The 23468-nt window shown below is 48.0% G+C and overlaps 1 protein-coding gene across 1 annotated transcript in view; it reads left to right on the top strand.

Annotated features, from left to right (window-relative positions):
- The first annotated feature begins 480 nt into the window (after nt 1-480).
- The window catches only part of LOC141171864 (uncharacterized), a 29454-nt gene continuing 6466 nt past the window's right edge, over nt 481-23468 (top strand). Inside the window, exons 1-6 of the mRNA XM_073655493.1 lie at nt 481-543; nt 20422-20571; nt 20698-20877; nt 20961-21084; nt 21164-21261; nt 21460-21550. Of these exons, the coding sequence (XP_073511594.1) occupies nt 20494-20571; nt 20698-20877; nt 20961-21084; nt 21164-21261; nt 21460-21550 (571 nt within the window). The 5' untranslated portion in view covers nt 481-543; nt 20422-20493. The remainder of the gene's footprint in view (nt 544-20421; nt 20572-20697; nt 20878-20960; nt 21085-21163; nt 21262-21459; nt 21551-23468) is intronic.

The raw sequence follows: 23468 nt of genomic DNA, 5'->3' as shown, positions 1-23468 counted from the left end.
ACGCCTCGTACACGCGCGGCTCCGTTCCGTAAGCCTCGTACACGCGCGGCTCTGCTCCGTACACCTTGTACACGCGCGGCTCCGCTCCGTACACCTCGTACACGCGCGGCTCCGCTCCGTACACCTCGTACACGCGCGGCTCCACTCCGTACACCTCGTACACGCGTGGCTCCGCTCCGTACACCTCGTACACACGCGGCTCTGCTCCGTACACCTCGTACACGCGCGGCTTCGCTCCGTACACCTCATACACAAGTGGCTCCGCTCCGAACACCTCGTACACACGCGGCTCCGCTCCGTACACGCGCGGCTCTGCTCCGTACGCCTCGTACACACGCGGCTCTGCTACATCCACACTGTAAACCCCTCCTGACCCCACACATAAACTTCAGCTCATCCAGCACCATGACAACCAGCACAGCAGAGTCCTGCATCCACTGAGGCCCCTGATCATGTGACCCCTGACTCCTCCCCTCCTGTGACCTCATCACAGCTCCTGTGCACACAACAGCCATATATGTGGTGGCGGCTCTGCAGGTGGAGGTATGTGGAGACCCCATTACTGGGCGCAGGGGGCATTAACCCCTTCAGCACGGAGGCTCTCTGGGGGTCTTGTGTTGCCCCTTTATAAGAATCATAAGGTTTCTGTTCTGTTTCCTGTAATAGATACATACGACCCAACTATGGAGACAGGAAGGGAGGAGACGTCTTGTTCTCATTAGTGATGAGGGCGCGTGGATTGTTAACCCTTCGGTGAGCGCGCTCTGGTGCTCGGCATCTATGTTGGTGCCGCCGCGGCTGCATGTGTCATGGCGGTTGGGCTGCTGTGACACATGCAGGGATTGCCTAACAAACAGGCTGTTCATCAGACATGGTGCCATTAACAGACGCCTTCACCGAGGGTCTTGAATAAAGGGCTCTAATGGAGTGAATAATAGGACCCCCAAACCCAAACCTATTTAACAGCGAGAAGACGAACGACCAATTGACGGGTCAGACGCCTTCTCAGCGTCAATTAAGTGACATTTTATTGAATGAAATAAGTATTTGATCACTGACCAACCCGCGAGAATTCTGGCTCTCACAGTCCTGTTAGTCTTTCTTTATGAAGCCTCCTACTCTGCACTCATTACCTGTATTAATTGCACCTTGTTAGATGTATAAAAGACACCTGTCCACACACTCAATCAATCACATTCTAACCTCTCCACCATGGGCAAGTCCAAAGAGCTGTGTAAGGACACCAGGGACAAAATTGTAAACCTGCACAAGGCTGGAATGGTGTCACGGGTGTGTCAGATGTGACAGACCTCTGCCGGGGGAGCGGTCTGGAGGTGAACCAGTACTGGGGGAGGTAGCAGAACCCATGCAGTTAGGGGGTGCCTTTACATCATACATTTTCCCGGAGATTCGCAAGAAAAAAGCCGTATTTTTTTCTGGGAAAAAGGGACATTTTATTAGGACCTGTCCTTCAATTCCTAAACAAAAGGACAACTCACAGCAGAGAGGATTCTCTTATAACATAACCTCCACTTATACTTATAAAACTTTATATCCTATATATCCATTACTGAATCAACATAACCCCTATTAACCTAAGGACACAAAAAGACTCATTACAGATATTTATAGGATACGGTCTCCGGATGAATATATCCAGTCCTGACTGTTAAATAACATTAATCATAATCTAAAGTGCTATTGTGCAATATAGAAAGAAAATGTGTGGTTCTCACCCATTTTGCATCTAGGCACCATCCGGGAATTTCTGATGCTACCCTGTCATGACCCTGGGTTTAGCTCCCGCCCCGACACGGGCAGTACCCAAGTGTACCTTCTAACATATTCCACAAAAACCCTCCCGACGCGTTTCTTTCTCCTTACGGAGAATTCATCTGGGGAGTATGTTTAGCATTTTGGGGAAGGCACAAATAATGCAAAGAGAGAAGGTGACTCTGTGCCAATAAAGTGTCAAAGTGAGTAAAACAAAAAAATTCAATGAGGCTCACAATAGTGAGTGTTCATTACAGTCGTGCAGAGTGCTACTGACGTTGTAGTCTCCGTGGCGGCGACCCGTTCCGTGCCCAGGGCGGTCAAACCAAATGGCCAGTCTATATACCGAATGTCCGACTACGCCACCCGTGAATTGCGGTCAGAGTGAACCGCCACTGCAGGGCAGACCGCTGAGGCTGGTGTTGTGGGTGCAGCTGAGCGTAGTATAACTCCCCACGGGAAGAGTATAGCCTCAGGGCAGTAAATGGGGATGTTGGTGGTGATGGTGCGCAGGAGCAGCAGTAACCACACGGAGACTGTCATGCAATTCAGGGTCTTTACTGTTGGTGGTATTAAGGGACCCGTCCGGAATACAGGTTAACAATGGAGGCCTGGTCAGTCTGAGAGCAACTGGGAAATCCCGCTGGTCAGGGGGAGTTTGTAGGCCTAGCGTGCTGATTTCACTCTTTCTTGGCTATCCTGCTGTAGTGTGGTGGCAGCCCACGTCTCTGAGTGTACCGTGTTGTTCTCACCCGTATGACTGGCGACTCGGGCCTTCCGTACTTCTCACCCCTCCGGCCCGCCATTACAACATGTGGCTGTGGACTCCACAACGCTTCCGGTCACGTGGCACCCAAAACGCCTCAGTCACACGGCCGACCACATATGGTCACATGTCCCCATATATACCGTATTATTTCTGAATGATTACCACTGCCATAGTGACCATCAATCCAAATCGCACATGATGCTCCTTCCTACTTGGGGTAGGCTGGCAGCTTTAAATACAAACTTCATCAGGCGGACATAATTTAAATATACATATTTCATTCTGAAGGCACTCTTTAAGCAACCTGATGCCCACAATGTCCTATATTATATATCTATCCATAAATTTCCCTTCTTCCTAAGGGTATATAATCCTTAAGGATATAAAGATCACCTTCTTTTGAAGGCACTCAAGATTTTAAAGGCTCAAAAATCTGATTTTGACAGGCTCATGTAATGGGACGCACCACGTAAGCATGATCAAACAGGGGGAAGGGAGGGGGAGGATTTTGTAAGGTGGGGATCAGGAGATACTCCTTTCAGATAAAACAACTATAGCCAAGTTGCTCATTGAGCCACTTAGGGGTCATGGTGTTCAACCGGAAAATCCATCTTGCTTCTTTTTGCTGTAGGATTCTGTCCATGCCCCCCCCTTCCACTATTCATTTTCATGCAACCAATTCCCGTCAATGATATTACTTTCGGATCACCCCCCGTGCACTAAATTTACATGTTTAGCAATGGGCGTGTCATTATTGTTTGCAATATCACTTAGATGCTCTCCTATTCTTCTTCTCATTTCTCGTATGGTGTTCCCTATTTACTCCTTTTTGCAAACACATGTTGCTTTATATATCACAAATTTTGTTCTGCAATTAATAAAACTTCTAATATCAAAGGACAGTCCTGTAACGTTACTCATAAAGGTTTTTGTGGTCTTAACATTCGGACAGGCCACACATCCGCTTCATTTGTAGCAGCCATTCGGTCTCCCTGATAACCAAGACTTGTCCTTTTTAGATTGCACAAAATGACTTTTGACAACCCTGTCTCCAATCGTTTTGTTTCTATGAAACGTGATTTGTGGTTTTGTACCAACAACTTTTTTCAAATCCTCGTCCATGGCTAGAATTCCCCAATATTTTTCTATAATGACCCTTGCTTGTTGGGCACCATTATCGTATGTCGCAATCAACCTAATAAGTTCTTTTCCTTTTTCATTATTGTCTTTTGTTCTTGGAGAGAGCAGATTTTCTCTATTTTGTTTTAAAGCAAACTGGTACGCCCTTCTCAAAACCCAATCAGGGTATCCCCTTCGTTTAAACCTCTCTCTCATTTCCTTAGCCTGCTGTATAAATTCACCATGAGTCGAACAATTCCTTCTCAGCCTGATGTATTGGCATTTTGGTATTCCCTTCGTCAGAGGGGGGGAGGATGGTGTTCTCCCACCGAAGAAGGGAATTTGTAGCTATTGGTTTCCGAAAAATTGTGGTATGTATATCCCCCTCCTCTTGTTTTGCAATCTGGTACACTTCTTCCACTACCTATCCCTAGTAGGCCATGGGCACACTTGTCCATGGATTTTATTACTGACCTCCCGGTTTCTGCAGGTAAAACAGTGGTCTTGGTGGTTGTAAATAGGTCTAGTAAAATGGTTCACTTCGTCGCATTACCTGCACTTCCAAATGCTAAGACACTTGGTCGGGTGTTTATAAATGAGATTGTGAAGCTTCACTGGGTTCCCTCCGATGTGGTATGAGATCGGGGGACCCAGTTTCCAAATTCTGGAAAGCATTCTGTTCTCGACTTGGGGTGCAGCTCTTTTTTTCCTCTGCCTTCCACCCTAAGACCAAGCGCGTCAATCAGAGTTTGGAGACCTACCTCAGGTGTTTCGTCTCCAAAAATCAGGAGGATTGGGCATCCTACTTACCGCTGGCAGAATTTGCAATTAATAATCATCTTCAAGTATCCACTGGCAGGTCACTGTTCTATGGTGCATACGGTTACCATCCACAGTTTGGCACCTTTAGTGGGGGAGGAGCTTCGGGAGTTCCTGAGGAGGAACGTTTTGCTTTGTCGCTCTCCTTTGTGTGGCATGGGGGTGCTGAGTAGTTTAAAGATCATGGGAGACCGGTATAAACTCATGGCTGACAGAAAACGCTTGCCAGGTCCGAACCTGAATGTGAATGACTTTGTGTGGTTGTCTACCAGGAATATTAAGTTGAAAGTCTCTTCCTGGAAGCTGGGACCTAGTTTTATTGGTTCCTATAAAGTAACTGCCGTCATTAACCCAGTCTTGAGCTTCCTCAGTAAGAATATTGAAGATTGGTCATGGTTGGGTCTTCCAGCATGACAATGACCCTAAACACACAGCCAGGGTAACTAAGGACTGGCTCCGTAAGAAGCATTTCAAGGTCCTGGAGTGACCTAGACAGTCTCCGGACCTGAACCCAATAGAAAATCTTTGGAGGAAGCTGAAACTCAATGTTACCCAGCGACAGCCCCGAAACCTGAAAGATCTGGAGAATATCTGTATGGAGGAGGGGGCCAAAATCCCTGCTGCAGTGTGTGCAAACCTGGTCAAGAACTACAGGAAACGTCTGACCTCTGTAATTGCAAACAAAGTTTTCTGTACCAAATATTAAGTTCTGTTTTTCTATTGTATCAAATACTTATTTCATGCAATAAAATGCAAATTAATTATGTACAAATCATACAATGTGATTGTCTGGATTTTTTTCCAGATACTGCCTCTCACAGTTGAAGTGAACATGCAATAAAAATTACAGACCTCACCATTCTTTGTAGGTGGGAAAATTTTCAAAATCGGCAGTGTATCAAATACATATTTTCCCTACTGTATGTGTGTGTCTGTGTGTATATACATATATGAGTACCATACCCTTTCCTTTATACCTTGATACATATCTGTTCCTATTTAATGTATCAGTGTATTTTTTTATATATATTTCTATATATAAGAGCAAACAAGGGCTTGTGAGAGACACTCACCGCGGAGCGGGGGCGCCATTGTCGTTCCTTAGGATGTAAACCTCCGTGGCTAGGCAGTATCCGCTTTGTTTAGGTGCGGGATAAGGTAAGGTAGTGACTATCAGTTATTCAGCAGCATCATTGTTTACATCTCTTTATATACATCCACAACAAACCATTCAGCTTGTAATTTTGCTAGTTATATAATATATTGTCAGTCCAGTTTTTAATGCATATATTTAATAAAGATTTAAGATTTTATTTTAGGGGGGGTTTCCCACAGTATTGGCCACTGCCCACACACAATATGGTACCATCCTCCCTACCGACTACCCCACGGCTAATGAATAAATACTCACTTAGCCCCATTCTTGGGGCAGATTCTAATGAACCCGGGACCAATGAGATATTTACCTCTCAATAGTTGGATAGGCAGGGGCGAATCATCCATAGTGGCAACCCACGTGACTGCTATGGTGCCCTTGAATTGATGGCGATGGCATTGAATAGAATAGTGAATCAGGGAGTCGAAAGCTCCCCGATCCACCATTCAGCCTTCGACTGTGAGTCTGAGACTCCATGCACTGCAGGCACAATGGCGTCACTACATCACACCTGTAGTACGGAGCCTCAGTACTATAAGCTCCCTACTACAGTTGGTTGAGTAGTTTGTGTTTTTTTTTTTTAAATGTCAGGAATTGTGGGGGCATCATATTAAGTGAAGGGCTGTGGGGGCCATCATACAGTGTGGGTGTGTGGGAGCCCTCATACTGAGCTACATGGGCGCATAGGAGAACAATTTCCTAGTGATGAGTGAGATAGGGATAAGTAAGTCAGAAATACAGACCTTTGGTATATATGGTTGCAGACTTGAATTGATATAGTGTAGTGTGCCAGGAGGGAGTCATTAGGAGTCATAATACGTTCTGCCGTGCTTGGACGTCCATCTGTAGTGGCCTCCGCGGGGTATTAGACACCCGCTTCCCATTCAATTGAATTGGAGGCGGATGTGTAGTACACCGCGGCGGCCACTACAACTTGACGGCCAAGTACCGCAGGTAAGGAATTCCAGCCGGCGACCACCGCTGCTGGCACCGATAACAGCTGATCGGTGGAGGTGCCGCTTGCAGGACCCCAACCGATCATACATTGATGCCCTATCCTTTTTATAGGGCATCAATGTAAAAGTTGTGGACAACCCCTTTAAGGAAGGATTCCTTATCTTAGACAAACAGGATTTAAGAAAACAATTGTCTATACTAGAGAGAAAGCTACAGTGTCGCCTAATGGGGACACACGTTCTCCTATGAAGAAGTGAAGATGCAGTGCCACAGCAAGGAGTGTGTGGCCCTCATCTAATGGACTTTGAGAGCACTAGTGAGGAGTCGTACCGATGCACCTCAGTCAGTGAGGTCCTCACACATCAACTGGGAGCTGAGAGTAGCTCTGAATAGCTGTAGAGACACATCTTGACCCATATGGTCCCCACAGGGGATGATGGGCCTTTCCATAGTAGTTTGCTGGACTGTTTTAGCTTGTAACAAAAGTTATGTACTGCTACATGTAACCGAAAAGTTCTTGACTCTGCATAATGCAGAAGAAGCATTCATAAATTGTTGTGCCTGCTAGCTAATGTACAGTTAGGTCCATATATATTTGGACAGAGACAACATTTTTCTAATTTTGGTTCTAGACATTACCACAATGAATTTTCAACAAAACAATTCAGATGCAGTTGAAGTTCAGACTTTCAGCTTTCATTTGAGGGTATCCACATTAAAATTGGATGAAGGGTTTAGGAGTTTCAGCTCCTTAACATCCTGTTTTTAAAGGGACCAAAAGTAATTGGACAATTGACTCCAAGGCTATTTCATGGACAGGTGTGGGCTATCCCTTCGTTATGTCATTCTCAATTAAGCAGATAAAAGGCCTGGAGTTGATTTGAGGTGTGGTGCTTGCATTTGGAAGGTTTTGTTGTGAAGTAAACATGCGGTCAAAGGAGCTCTCCATGCAGGTGAAACAAGCCATCCTTAAGCTGCAAAAACAGAAAAAAAACATCCGAGAAATTGCTACAATATTAGGAGTGGCAAAATCTACAGTATGGTACATCCTGAGAAAGAAAGAAAGCACTGGTGAACTCATCAATGCAAAAAGACCTGGGCGCCCACGGAAGACAACAGTGGTGGATGATCGCAGAATAATCTCCATGGTGAAGAGAAACCCCTTCACAACAGCCAACCAAGTGAACAACACTCTCCAGGAGGTAGGCGTATCAATATCCAAATCTACCATAAAGAGAAGACTGCATGAAAGTAAATACAGAGGGTTCACTGCACAGTGCAAACCACTCATAAGCATCAATAATAAAAAGGCTAGACTGGACTTTGCTAAAAAACATCTAAAAAAGCCAGCACAGTTCTGGAAGAACATTCTTTGGACAGATGAAACCAAGATCAACCTCTACCAGAATGATGGAAAGAGAAAAGTATGGCGAAGGCGTGGTACAGCTCATGATCCAAAGCATACCACATCATCTGTAAAACACGGCGGAGGCAGTGTGATGGCTTGCCTGTGGCACTGGGTCACTAGTGTTTATTGATGACTAGATGGTGGCCCGATTCTAACGCATCGGGTATTCTAGAATATGTATGCGGCGGACCGGGCGCGACTAATCAGCGAAGCAGTGTTTAAATGGGTTGTGCACTACTTTAAATTAACCCCCCAATGTATCCCCCCGGGGCCCCTTATGAATTTTGGAGGACCGGGGAGCGAGGCCGTTGGTCGGGGAACTTCTGCTGCGAGCAGCCGGGAGATGACCGGCTAGCACAGGGTGAACGGGTGAGCATGGGAGCTTTTGAGCGTGTGAGGGTGAGAGTATGAGGGTGAGCGTGGGAGCGTGTGAGGGTGAGCGTGGGAGCGTGTGAGGGTGAGCATAGGAGCGTGTGAGCGTGAGCGTCCGAGGGTGAGCATCCGAGGGTGAGCGTCCGAGGGTGAGCGTCAGAGCGTGAGCGTCCGAGCGTGAACGTCCGAGCGTAAGCGTCAGAGCGTGAGCGTCAGAGCGTGAACGTGTGAGCGTCTGAGCGTGAGCGTCCAAGCGTGAGCGTCAGAGTGTGAGCATCCGAGCGTGAACGTCAGAGCGTGAGCGTCAGAGCGTGAGCGTCCGAGCTCGAGTGTGTGAGCGTCAGAGCCTGAGCATGAGCGTCAGAGTGTGAGCGTCCAAGCGTGAGCGTCCGAGCGGGAGCGTCCGAGCGGGAGCGTCCGAGCGTGAGCGTCAGAGCGTGAGCGTCCGAGCGTGAGCGTCCGAGCGTGAGCATGAGCGTCCGAGCGTGAACGTCCGAGCGTGAGCGTCAGAGCGTGAGCATCCGAGCGTGAACGTCAGAGCGTGAGCGTCCGAGCGTGAACGTGTGAGCGTCAGAGCGTGAGCGTCCGAGCGCGAGTGTGTGAGCGTCCGAGCGTGAGCGTGAGTGTCCGAGCGTGAACGTCCGAGCGTGAGCTTCCGAGCGTCAGAGCGTGAGCGTGAGCATCCGAGCGTGAACGTCCGAGCGTGAGCGTCAGAGCGTGAGCGTCCGAGCGCGAGTGTGTGAGCGTCCGAGCGGGAGCGTCCGAGCGCGAGCGTGAGCATCAGAGCGTGAGCGTGAGCATCCGAGCGTGAGTGCGTCTTATAGTCCGAAAAATACGGTATATAATAAATATACAGTACAGACCAAAAGTTTGGACACACCTCATTTAAAAGTTTTTCTGTATTTTCATGACTATGAAAATTGTACATTCACACTGAAGGCATCAAAACTATGAATTAACACATGTGGAATTATATACTTAACAAAAAAGTGTGAAACAACTGAAAATATGTCTTATATTCTAGGTTCTTCAAAGTAGCCACCTTTTGCTTTGATGACTGCTTTGCACACTCTTGCCATTCTCTTGATGAGCTTCAAGAGGTAGTCACCGGAAATGGTCTTCTAACAATCTTGAAGGAGTTCCCAGAGATGCTTAGCATTTGTTGGCCCTTTTGCCTTCACTGCGGTCCAGCTCACCCCAAACCATCTCGATTGGGTTCAGGTCTGGTGACTGTGGAGGCCAGGTCATCTGGCGTAGCACCCCATCACTCTCCCTCTTGGTCAAATAGCCCTTACACAGCCTGGAGGTGTGTTTGGGGTCATTGTCCTGTTGAAAAATAAATGATGGTCCAACTAAACGCAAACCGGATGAAATAGCATGCCTCTGCAAGATGCTGTGGTAGCTATGCTGTTACGGATCCAGGTGGTGGAACCTCTGTGCTGCGTTGCAATGAGGGACCAGAGGGGCGTAACTAGGTATCAACTTGGACTGACCAAGGTCGCATGGCGGCTCAATCGACTCCGTGAACCAGGGAAGGACCGAGCAGAGGGACCAGGTGCTACTCTGGGCCTGTCCTTGAATGAGAGCAGGTGACTCCCACGGGTAACTGGCAGGAGCCTCCGGGTAGGCAAGGCAGGTAACTGACAGGAGCCTCCAGGTAGACAGACTGATAGGCACGGCAGGTGACTGGTAGGCGCCTCCAGGTAGGCAGACAGATAGGCACGGCAGGTAACTGGTACATTCTCCGGGTAGGCAGGCAAGCCAGGCCCATAGACAGACCGGCGGGTTTGGATCGTAGGCAGACCGTCGGGCTGGAGAGTACACTTGGCAGGCGGAGACTGGTAGTCAGGCTGGCAGGCGGAGACTGGTAGTCAGGCTGGCAGGCGGAGACTGGTAGTCAGGCTGGCAGGCGGAGACTGGTAGTCAGGCTGGCGGACAGGACTGGTTGTCAGGCTGGCGGACTGGACTGATAATCAGGCTGGCAGACTGGACTGGTAGTCAAGCTGGCGGACTGGACTTGTAGACAAGCTGGCGGACTGGACTAGCAGCGGGACCTGAGGGCTGAAGTAGAGTTTAGGACACAAAGCTACAACATTGCACGGACACCTCCATTTTGGAGGAGGTGCCTTTTATATGAGAGGTCCTCCGGCCACTGGCCGGGGACTCCTTAGGACAGCGTGCGCGGCCCCTTTAAGAGGGAGGGTGCGCGCGCCCTAAGCACAGTGTCCGGGAAGCTGCGTGCGCCGACAGCAGCAGCAGGAGAGCCGGAAGACACCGAGCCGGGAGCGCAGCGGTAAGAGGGACGGTGTCTCTGCCTGTCAGGGGGCAGAGATGCCGATAATACAGTACCCCCCCCCCTTACGCCCCCTCTTTTTTAGGCCAGAAAGAATTTTTTTAAGAAGAAGTGGGGCATGGATGTTCTCCCTGTGTTCCCAAGTTCTCTCTTCTGGGCCAAACCCCTTCCAATCCACCAGAAAAAAAAGGTTTTTCCTCTTACCCTCTTGGTGGCCAGAATGTTCTCTACCTCATAGACGTCCTCAGCAGAGACCGAAGCTGGGGAGGTACCTGGATTGTCGGAAAAAGAATTAAGCACAACTGGTTTGAGGAGAGATACGTGGAAGGAGTTGGGAATCCGTAAGGTGGCCGGGAGTTTTAACTTGTAGGCTACTGGGTTGATTTGCTTGAGGACTTTGAATGGACCGATGAACCGTGGACCTAACTTATAGGAGGGTATTTTGAGGTGAACATGTTTGGAGGAGAGCCAAACCTTGTCCCCCGGATGAAACTGAGGTGGATCCAGACGTCTCTTATCAGCATGTTTCTTCATCCGCTCGGAGGATTGAAGAAGTGCGGACCTAGTGTCTTCCCAAATGGTGGAAAATTCGCTGACCAGAGACTCCGCGGCAGGATTGTCCACTGAAGCGGAGACGGGAAACGGAATCCGGGGATGTTGACCGTAGACCACAAAGAACGGGGACTTAGAAGAAGATTCACTCTCATGGTTGTTATAGGAGAACTCAGCCCTTAGTAGGAGCTCCACCCAATTGATATGGTGAGCGTTGACGAAGTGCCGGAGGAAGCTGGTAAGGATCTGTTTGATACTTTCCACTTGGCCATTGGACTGCGGATGGTAAGCAGAGGAGAAATCCAGGGTGACATCCAGCAGTTTACACGTAGCTCTCCAGAAACGCGAAGTGAACTGGATCCCGCGATCAGACACAATGTGGAAGGGTAGGCCGTGGAGACGAAAGATGTGATGGATGAAATCCTTAGCCAGCACAAATGCAGACGGGAGACCAGGCAGAGGGATGAAGTGGGCCATTTTAGAAAAGCGGTCAGTGACCACCCAAATGACCGTACAACCGGCAGAAACAGGGAGATCAGTAATAAAGTCCATAGCAATGTGTTGCCATGGGGCAGCAGGTACGGGAAGAGGCAGGAGGCGGCCGGCTGGAAGATGTCTGGGAACCTTGTTGCGGGCACAGGACGAACAAGCCGTGACGAAGTCTACCACATCCTTGCGCAGGGTAGGCCACCAGTAATGCCGGGTAATGAGCAGGAAAGTCTTTTTCTGGCCAGCATGGCCGGCTAGTTTAGATGAATGACCCCAATGAAGAACCTTCTTATGATCCGAAACCGCTACAAACGTCTTACCGGGTGGGAGACGAGACAGGTCCAAGGGGGCCACATTCATCACTTTGGAAGGATCGATGATATGCATAGGCTCCTCTTGATCGGAAGACAGGAAGGATCGGGACAAGGCGTCGGCTTTAACGTTCTTGTCCGCTGGGCGGTAATGTAGGGTAAAGTTGAAGCGGGCGAAGAACAAAGACCACCGGGCCTGATGCGGATTGAGTCTTTGGGCATTCTGTAGATATGCCCTATTTTTGTAGTCAGTTTAGATGACCACCGGGTGCAGAGCCCCTTCAAGCAGGTAACGCCACTCCTCCAGCGCCAATTTGATGGCCAGCAGTTCTCGGTCTCCTATGGAGTAGTTGCGCTCGGACGAGGAGAAGAGCTTGAAGAAGAAGCCACAGGTTACCATTCTCCCGGATGGTGATTTCTGGGTGAGCACCGCTCCGCCTCCGGAAGAGGAAGCATCAACCTCCAGAATGAACTGTTTGTTGCTATCCGGACGGTGCAGCACTGGGGCAGAAGAGAAGGCTTGTTTTAAGGAGAGGAAGGCCTCCTCTTCTTCGGACGGCCATTCCTTAGGATTTGCTCTCTTTCGGGTGAGCGCAGAGATGGGAGCAGTCCGGGAAGAGAAATGTGGGATGAAGAGACGGTAATAGCTGGCGAAGCCCAGGAATCGCTGAATCGCCTTCAACCCCTCCAGACGGGGCCACTTTAAGACGGCAGAAACCTTCTTGGGGTCCATCCGTAGACCAGTCTTAGAGATAATATAGCCCAGGAACGGAAGAGAGGTCTGCTCGAAGAGGCATTTCTCAAATTTTGCTTATAGGTGATTCTGCCTGAGCCTAAGCAGGACCTGACGAACGTCCCTCCGGTGTGTGGGAAGATCCGGAGAGAAGACCAAGATGTCGTCCAGGTACACCACCACGCAAGAATATAAGAGGTCACGGAAGATGTCGTTAACAAATTCTTGGAAGACGGCTGGTGCATAACAGAGACCGAAGGGCATCACACGGTATTCATAGTGGCCGTCCCGGGTATTGAATGCCGTCTTCCACTCGTCTCCTTGGCAGATCCGGACCAAGTTATACGCCCCACGAAGATTGAGCTTGGAGAAGATCTTCGCGCCTTTAAGGCGGTCGAACAGCTCAGAGATGAGCAGCAGGGGGTATTTGTTTTTGATAGTAATCTGGTTGAGTCCTCTATAATCGATACAGGGGCGTAGTGAACCGTCTTTCTTTTTTACGAAGAAGAATCCGGCTCCAGCCCTCTTCTTCTCCCCCTCCCCTATACTATTTGTCAGGAGAGAAGAGCTGATCTACTATCTGTCTGTATGCAAATTATCACCACAGCAGAAGTGGCTTGGACAGATGCTGGCACAAAGAAAGGTGCTACAACCCCAATTAGCATGCGAGTGTGTTTTCCTCTGACACAGACCTCCGACAATTTACATCTAGCTGAGGAGGACGCAGCTCGTTAACTAAGACAATTCCCCAGCTGCAAACTGCAGGATTTTCGGAGCCAAAATAAAAGATGGAATAACTAAAGTTACATTCGTCCTATGATAATGGGGCCCATACTTTTAGTGACAGGGTCAGCCAAGGAACAATATACTTATTTTCCCGGAGCTGTGAGCCCCTCCAGGGAGAAAAATGGACTGCAGCAATAACGTGTGTGGTCTCTGGAGACTCAATTGGAGTTTCTCCCCTCCAGCTATATTGAATTGTCTCTGCGATCGTATAGTAAGTTTCTTCTTTAATCCTTATTATTTTGTGTAACTGCATATGTATTGTATTGTCCCCTTGTGTAAAATCTTTGTACATTTTTCCTAAACACTGCCTCCCTTTTGGATTAAATATAAAATTTAATAGTCCTGTTTCTTTTGCTCTGTAATCATTCCCTTTCTCGAAGCCATACACTACCAGAATGCAGGCGTCCGACCAGGCCTGTATTATATTTTAAATTTGGTCGGTGGTGGCAGCGAATAATAATAATTGGGCTAGCGTGAAACTGGTAATAACTGTACGAGATATGACATGGCAATGATGATGGAGGAGGTGGGGAAGATATGGCAATGATGGAGGATGTGGGGGGGGGGTGGCAATGATCGAGGAGGTGGGGGGATATATGGCAATGATGATGGCAATATGAAAATGATGGAGAAGGTGGGAGAGAGCAATGATGAAGGAGGTGGGGGGAGAGCAATGATGGAGATGGGAGTGAGCAATGATGGAGGAGGTGGGGGGAGAGCAATGATGGGGAATTACTTGGATGCTATATGCTGTTAATATCTGGTCTGGTCATGGTGTGGTGGTATTTCTCCCTTGTATGTGGTATTATTCAGTCACTATGTGGTGGTAATATGTGGTCTGGTCACGGGTGTCACTGTATTTCTCCCTTGTATGTAGTATTATTCGGTCACTATGTGGTGGTAATATGTGGTCTGGTCACGGGTGTCACTGTATTTCTCCCTTGTCTGTAGTATTATTCGGTCTCTATGGTGGTGGTAATATGTGGTCTGGTCATGGTGTGGCAGTATTTCTCCCTTGTATGTGGTACTATTGCTGTTGGTATAGTGGGTTTTGTTGGGTATGGCAGTCAATTGTTCTTTCTGATATTAGTTAGAAGATTATTTATTTCCATTAGTGATTAAATATTTGGAACAAGATGCACTTACAGGGGTTCTCCGGGGAAAGCAAGTAATCACCTCTCTACAGGATAAGTGATAAAATATTGATTAGTTGGGGTCTGAATACTGGGACCTGCACCAATTGGTAGAATGTGGAGTTTTTATTCCCCTTAGACTGGAGCTCATGTGCGACTTGTCCACTGATCCATTCTTTCCCTCACTTGCTGTTCTTGTCTTTTTCTGTAAGCCCCAAAGAGAATGAATGAGGCTGCAGTCAGACGTCCCACCTGCTGCTGTATTTTAAAATGGGGATAAGTGTCCTGACAGGGATAAAAGTTCCCCATTCTTCCGATAGGTGCGTTTTCCAATGTTCGGACCCAAACGATCAATAAGTTATCACTTATCCTTTGGAGCCCATGGATCGGTAATATCTTCTTTTCACCAAACAACCCCTTTAATACAAACTACCTTAATTGTACATCCTAGTTATAGTGGTGCACAGTAGATACAGGAGCCGCCTGCTGTTTACAGTCCTCTATAACAGGGATAACGGCTAACAGGTATTTGCATATAGCTGTAGAGTGGGCCCCGAGGATCAATTCCCCCTGTGGGCCCCGGACACCCCAGTCCGACACTGGCTGTCTTACATAGTCACCTGTATAAAAGACTCCTTTCCACAGACTCAATTAATCAGTCAAACTCTAACCTCTACAACATGGGCAAGACCAAAGAGCTTTCTAAGGATTTCAGGGACAAGATCATAGACCTGCACAAAGCTGAAATGGGCTACAAAACCATAAGCAAGATGCTGGGTGAAAAGGAGACAACTGTTGGTGCAATAGTAAGAAAATGGAAGAAATACAAAATGACTGTCAATTGACATCAATCTGGGGCACCATTTAAAATCTCACCTTGTGGGTTATCCTTGATCATGAGGAAGGTGAGAGATCAGCCTAAAACTACACGGAGGAACTTGTTAATGATCTCAAACCACAGTCACCAAGAAAACCATTGGTAACATATTGCGCCTTAAAGGTTTAAAATCCTGCAGTGCCCGCAAAGTCCCCGGGCTCAATAAGGCACATGTGCAGGCCCGTCTGAAGTTTGCCAATGAACACCTGGATGATTCTGTGAGTTATTGGGAGAAGGTGCTGTGGTCAGATGAGACAAAAATTGAGCTCTTTGGCATTAACTCAACTCGCCGTGTTTGGAGGAAGAGAAATGCTGCCAATGGCTCAAAGAACACCGTCTCCACTGTCAAGCATGGAAGTGGAAACATTATGTTTTTGGAATGTTTCTCTGCTAAGGACACAGGACTACTTCACCGCATCAATGGAAGAATGGATGGAGCAATGTACCGTAAAATCCTGAGTGACAACCTCCTTCCCTCCGCCAGGACATTAAAAATGGATCGTGGTTGGGTCTTCCAGCAAGACAATGACCCAAAACATACAGCCATTTGAAACACGCAGGCCACCTTCGGGAGATCAGCGGCGACGCAGCCGGGAGATGACCGGTGCTAGCCGGTCATCTCCCGGCTGCTCGCAGAAGAAGTACCCCGACCGACCGCGGCCGGACCAATCAGCAACGCGGGATTTCCTGGACCGACAGACAGACGGGATAAGCCAGCCGATTATATAGTAAATATATATATATATATATATATAAACAGTGAAGGAAAGTATATAATTCCACATGTGTTAATTCATAGTTTTGATGCCTTCAGTGTGAATGTACAATTTTCATAGTCATGAAAATACAGAAAAATCCTTAAATGAGAAGGTGTGTCCAAACTTTTGGTCTGTACTGTATATATATATATATATATATTTTTTTTTCCCCTTCGGGGGGCTCAATTTCAGCTATTGCTACGTCACTGTGATTTCTATCTACGTCACTGTGTATAGAATGTGTATAGGATAACAGAGTATAAGAAAGTTGTTATGGACGTGACTTAACTAACATTGTGCAGTGAGTCTGGTTTCCCTGTAGTGACAGATATTTCTTGTTGCTAAAACTGTGATTTTTTTTCATGTTAAATATTTTTTTAGACAGCTCTCATTAGTGCGATTGTGGCGCCCCTGCGGGTCCAGTTGCCACAGAAGTACTGCATCTCAGCCAGAGGTGTGGTACCCCACTCTCAGGTAAGGAGGGAGCACTACCCGGGACCCACACACTCACATCCAACACTACACCACTTCATAAGGGAAGGGCAAGATTGCTCCTAAGAGAGAGCACAGGCCTGGTCCCTTTCAGGAGGGTGGAACTAAGTGGAGGAGCTGGGTGGAGGAAACAGTTCAGGGGAGCACAGACAGGAAGAGTATAAAAGCAAGGGTAGAAACATCTAGAAGGGTCCATTTTCCTGGCTCCAGTGCTTGGAGCAGGAGTTCAGTGGATAGTGAGGAGTGTGGCCCAGTCAGAGGGGCCCAGCAGTAGGAGAGTGAGGGGAGAAGACCGGAGCAGTGGGAAAGACTCCAGAAATAGAAGGGATCCTAGGGGCACGGCGAGTGCGGGAAGCCATCCGTGCGCCCGAATTCACGCTGACCATCGAGGGATCAAGGCCGCAGGAGGGGACTGGCCCCAGACTAGTGGAGTACTTTAAAGCTCAGCTAGCAAACCGGAGGTTGCGGTATCCTTAGGTGCCGTAGCCACAGTCCACACATAATCGCTGAAAAGGTGGCCATATAGGATAAGGGGACAGTCCAGACGTCGCCTGACGAGGCCCACGGCCACTGGCTCGGGACACTGTGTCTGAGGCGCAGGGCAGGAGGGCGAGAGCCAGCGCAGTGAGACGGCCTGGAGAGGTACACCGAAAAGGGTCCCGTTCAAGTGCTCCTAAGATATCTGAGAGTTGGCTGGATCACTTCCCAGGAGGACACAGGACGATGTGGGTGGTTACAAACCGGTAACTGTAACCTGGAGAACTTAACAACTGTGAGTAAAACCTGAAGACTGCACCCTGCTGTGTCCTTGACTTAATTGCTGCGTCACCTGCCCTGCACTACACTGTCCCTGCTGACAACATCTACCTCATCAAGTCCTATATACTGCCCTGGGGCATAGCTCTACCCGTGGAGAGCCGAACCATCTCTGCTGCGTCACCAACAGCCCCAGTGGATCTGCACCACAGCGAGGGCCCCATATAGCCACATACCACGGGTGGCGTCACGAACATTATCCCCAAATCTTTATTTCCCCAAATTGACTTTCACTGTTCTTTATTTGACCGCCCTGGGCCACGGACTGGGTCACTGCCACCGTGACTACCCCAATACAGAACCGGCCCGGCTACCGTGTACCCCACGGCCCCAGGGGGCACGTCACGATCATACAACATACAATCCTCTGATTGCTCAGGTGATGCACTGTACTGCTGTAGTGCGGTGTATTATCCTTGCCTGTCAGTGTAATCCGAACGGCTCGATACACATGAGATAAGTGTTGGCTGAACAGTCATTTGGCAGACTGCTATCTCTTCCATCTCCCTATACACACAAATATTCCAGCTTTCCTGTGGTCTGTATGAGAGAGTCGCCTCCAGACTCCTCTAGCGGACGATTATCTACAGGAAGAACAAACGGATTAGCCTCTGAATTTCAGGATGAGAGATCCTTCTCTGCCCTGACATCATCTGTCGGGAGGCCCCCAAATACTTTATATAGTCGACCAAACCCCCCCCATGGGGTATGAGGAGCACTGAATATACATGCTTCTTAATAGCGGCACACAGTGTAGCCGCAGCGCGGCTCCTGCTGCTGCCGGAATCACCTGTGCCCGCTGTTTAAGGGCATAAATATTCAACCTCTCTCCATGGGCGTGGGGAGGGGTGAATATTCATGCCCTTTAATAGCGGGCACACGCGATCGCCCGGCAGCAGGAGCCGCACTGCTGCTACGCTGTGTGCCAGCTATTAAGGAGCATGAAGTCCCAGCGTGAGGAGCAGTGACTTCCGGCAGCTGATCTCCCCTTGTGAGCCTCGCATGGTAGTGACGCCATGCGCGGCTCACATGGCGAGATGAGTGCAGGCAGATAGGACGCAGCGCTGGAGGACAGAAGAAAGGTGAGTAGGAGTGTTTATTTTTTTATGTGAAGCATGATGGGGATTAGGGGGACCATGCATACCAAAATAAGGATGAGGGGGCGTACATAACAGGATAAAGGTGAGGGGGCCATACATACCAGGATAAGGCTGAGGGGGGCATACATAACAGGAAAAAGATGAGGGTGCCATACATACCAGGATAAGGATGAGGGGCCATACATACCAGGATAAGGATGAGGGGTGCCATGCATACCAGGATAGGGATGAGGTGTGCCATGCATACCAGGACAGGGATGAGAGGTGCCATGCATACCAGGACAGGGATGAGGGGTGCCATGCATACCAGGACAGGGATGAGGGGTGCCATGCATACCAGGATGGGGATTGCTGTGCCATTCATACCAGGATAGGGATTAGGGGTGCCATGCATACCAGGATAGGGATGAGGGGTGCCATGCATACCAGGATGGAGGGGTTCCATGCATACCAGTATAGGGATGAGGGGTGCCATGCATACCAGGACAGGGATGAAGGGTGCCATGCATACCAGGATAGGGATGAGGGGTGCCATGCATACCAGGATGGAGGGATGCCAGGCATACCAGGATGGGGATGGGGGCCACATATAAAAGGAAGGGGGGGGCATATATACCAGGATGGGGGATATTGTCAGAATTGGGGGACATTACCCCTATACCAGTGTCATCAGAAGACCCCCTCCCCCTTAAAAGTGCATCGTGAACACATTTTTTGCTTAAATTTTTTTTTCTATTTTCCTACTCTAAAACCTAGGTGCGTCTTATGGTCTGGTGCGTCTTATAGTCCGAAAAATATGGTATTTATGGTAATTTATAAGCCTTCCCTGTCTTCAAGACTATCAGAGCAGTAGCACATCCCTCTGGCCTGCCCTTGTATCCTATTACAGGTACCTCCTTCTCTGCCTCCTGAGAGGCGGAGAAGGAGGTAATACAAGGGCGGGCCAGACTTGTGAAAGAGGCGTGTTTTTCTGGGCACAGCACCGCTCTTTCTCTTTTTTCCATACCCCGGGCGTCCCGGACGCCTGCAGCTTGCTTCACTTACTCTTTCCCGGTGAGGCGCCCCCTCACCTCGTCACTGCAGTCCTCAGGAGCGAGATCAGAGAGGCAGAGAAGGAGGTACCGGTAATAGGATACAAGGGCGGGCCAGAGGGATGTGCTACCGCTCTGATAGTCTTGGAGACTGGGAGAGCTGGGCTCGCAGGAAGAGCTGACCAATCCAAGCAGGCTTTGTATACAACAACCAGCCAATCACCGGTAAGGTTCATCACTTTAAAATTACCATACTGAAATCAAATCTGATTTTTTTTTAAATTTTTATTGCATGTGCGTTGGAAGAGGGGTAGTCTTATACAACGAGTATATCCCAAACTCTATATTTTAACTGGAAAAGTTGGGGGTCGCCTTATACACCCAGTCTTCTTATATTCCGGATAATACGGTAGTTATTTCTCATGTCACGTGTAATGAATATCTCCTGCAGTATTGCTAATGCCGATTCCAGTGTTGGTAAAGGAGACGAGAATTAGCGTCATGGAAGATGAGTCTATGAGAAACGTATTCCGCTGCCGACTCCGAGGAAGAAAGAGGAAAACTAAACACTGTAAAATAATAAATCTCCTCATATGTTTCCCCTTATTATCTCCAGAAATTGTATTACTACACAGGATTTTTATGATGCTACATCTGCTCATCATCTTCTCATTCAGATCCCTACAATATCAGATCCTCTCAGTGAAGATCTTCTATATAAGAGAATTTTCCTTATTGATCCATAAAAGATGGACATGGACAGAGACAAGATGGTGGAGAGGATATTACACCTCACCCTAGAGATCCTCTTCCGGCTTACTGGAGAGGTGAGAGATTCTGATGACGTCATATTACATCATTATCTATGGGAATAACAGATGGACAGAACTGGAGAGGTGAGGACTCTGGAAATGTCTGTAGTGAGATTTATTAATGTGTCTCTCCATAACCAGGATTACACAGTAGTGAAGAAGACCTCTAGTGAGCGCTGTCAGGACCCTGTGTCTGAGGGATGGGGAAGACCCCTGAACCCAATCACGGGGCCTCCACCTCACCCCCTGATACATGAAGACATCAATGACCAGAAGATCCTAGAACTCGCCTACAAGATGATTGAGCTGCTGACTGGAGAGGTGACACTGCTGGGAATGCTGGGACATTATACAGTAACGCTATGGAGGGATCGAGGGGATGACGGTATCATTGTATGTGTCAGGTTCCTATAAGGTGTCAGGATGTCGCTGTCTATTTCTCCATGGAGGAGTGGGAGTATTTAGAAGGACACAAAGATCTGTACAAGGGCATCATGTTTGAGGTTCCCCAGCACCTCACATCACCAGGTAATAGGACTAAATACACACTGTCTATAATTATCTGTATGTAAAGAATGAATTCAGACCCTGTATGTGTTTCCTCCAGATCTATCCAGTAAGAGGACATCACCAGAGAGATGTCCCCGTCCTCTTCTTCCACAGGACTGTAAACAAGAAGATCCCAATGTTCCTCAGGATCATCAGGTAGATGGAGAGAAGGTGTCATGAGATCTCCCCTATGATGTGTAGACGGCTGTGAAGGTCTTGTGCTCAGTCTTGTTTTATCCACCAGTATTATATGGTTTATACTTGTGTAATGAGAATGGTGGAGATGGCAGGATTAGAGCTGATCATAGATGGGACTTCTCCATCTGTCTGTGACTTTTACAATATTTGTTTCAGGGTGAAGATCTGACCCATATTAATACTACAGAGACATATGTGAGGGGTGATGAGCGGTGTAAAGAGGAGATTCCTACATATGACTACCCAGGTGAGTAGTGACCACTAAATGCAGAGAAGTCACAGATTCTTCTCAGTCACCGGCTGTGGCTGCTTTATCGGTGGTGTAGTCCGGCCGTATCACAATCGTGTGATCACCATTTTGCCTCTAGATCACAAAATTCTTCTCCACCCAAAACTGTTCAAATGAATTTGGGCATTGAAAACCCCTTTTCTGTAAAACTTACAACCTGGAGGATCCACCTACCCCCCTGGGATTAGTAGACGCTGACCCTTACCTGCCCAGATCTGTAAACTACAAAGCCAAATGACAGCGTACGTAGAATGTGCTGAAAACTTATAAAATCACTTGAAGAAAAACATTCTGATGGGCCTTTAACAGAAAGCGGAGGTTAATGATGCTATTGGCTTCCTAGGACCCTGATATCTTATTGGATGAATCTACCTTCTCTCCCTTCTGTGTCGCTGAATGTGCTCATATGGTCCCTACAAGACCAGGTCCAGTCTTTCTGGCCAAACTGCACTTTTATGATCAACAATATTAAATGTGCAGTGAGGGCCAAGTGTGAATTTCTGTACAATAACCACAGAGTTTCCCTTTATCCTGACTTTTTAATTTCTTTTAAAACTGACTAACTTCAAGCAGGATTGCAAAAAACATTACACCTGTGCCATGATATCTCTCTAAGCTGTGCGTGGCTGATGGCTGTAATATACATCTATTCACGCCTCCAGGAGATGTGGTGGCATGGCTCGAGCCCTGGTTTCATGGATTCACTCCACGTCATGAATTCCATTATTTTTTTGATCCTAAGGAATTCAGATTCCTGCACAATCTCTCCTGAAATGGGGGCACTAATACTTTCTCTACTCTTCTGGTCAGGACTCATCATACCTCCAATGGTCCACCATAAATGAGTGCAACTCCGGTTTAGTGTTGGATTTCTCCCTTCATACATACATTTGTGTTGGGGATGTAACACATATTTTTATTGTTATATTTTCTTTACATGTTCATTCTGTATGATAGTTTATTTGGGGTCGGATCGGCCTGCCTCACCTATGTGAGTCTTTAACTACCTAGTAGTTACAGTTGTAGACTGAAGTTTTTTTTTACTGAAGAAGACTGTTCAGCTTGATCGTTTCAGTCGGTGTTATTATCTGTAGTCACAGTTTTGCCCATTACCCTTTAATCCTTCCTTATGGATCTGGACTTACACAGAGACCCCTAGGCTTGGGCCATAGTGTTACTTGCTGTTCTGTGGAGTGAGATGGGAAGAAGAATAGTCAGGTAGCCAGAACCAGGAGGGAAGAGAAAGTACAAAATCAGACTACGCAAAAATAGTCAGTAAACGGGCCGGGGTCACAACAGGAAACAAATACACAAGCCGGGAGCTGATCACAGAGGACTGAACCAGAGGAGAACAAGGCTGGATCTGGCAGCTTCCGGCAATATGCTTCCAGCTTTAGTAGGGTGCGGTGCTTTCCAATTGCCAGAAGTAGGGAGCAGGTTACTTCAGCTGGACAGCACACACACCCATACCGCCAGACTGGATGGTACTACTGGTTCCATGCAAACTAATCTAAGTGCCTGGACAGAGCCTGTGCCGCCCAGAACTTTTGGTCCCGTCGTCTTCTCAATCACCAGCGCCGCCTGCAGAATAAATAGGACAGCACCTGGTGACAGAAGCAGACGTCGCCGGAGCAGATCCCAGGGGATATGGGACACACCACACCATACAAAATGTCAGAAAATCAGAGCAGTAGAAATTCTCATATATTGACTCCATTTTGAAAATTATGACCCTCAATGAATTAATCTTTAGAAGTTGTCACTACTTTGACTCCACAGTCACTTTCCGAAAATTAGCACACAGTACAAATAGGCCATTTTATTGCCCAACACATAGCGCCCAGATTGTGCTCCAGGAGACACACACTGTAAATTA

The sequence above is a fragment of the Phyllobates terribilis genome, unplaced genomic scaffold, assembly GCF_046119375.1.
Source record: "Phyllobates terribilis strain yellow unplaced genomic scaffold, ASM4611937v1 Scaffold_12__6_contigs__length_324123572, whole genome shotgun sequence".
Classification (NCBI taxonomy): Eukaryota; Metazoa; Chordata; class Amphibia; order Anura; family Dendrobatidae; genus Phyllobates; species Phyllobates terribilis.
This window is presented reverse-complemented; position numbering and strand designations above follow the sequence as displayed.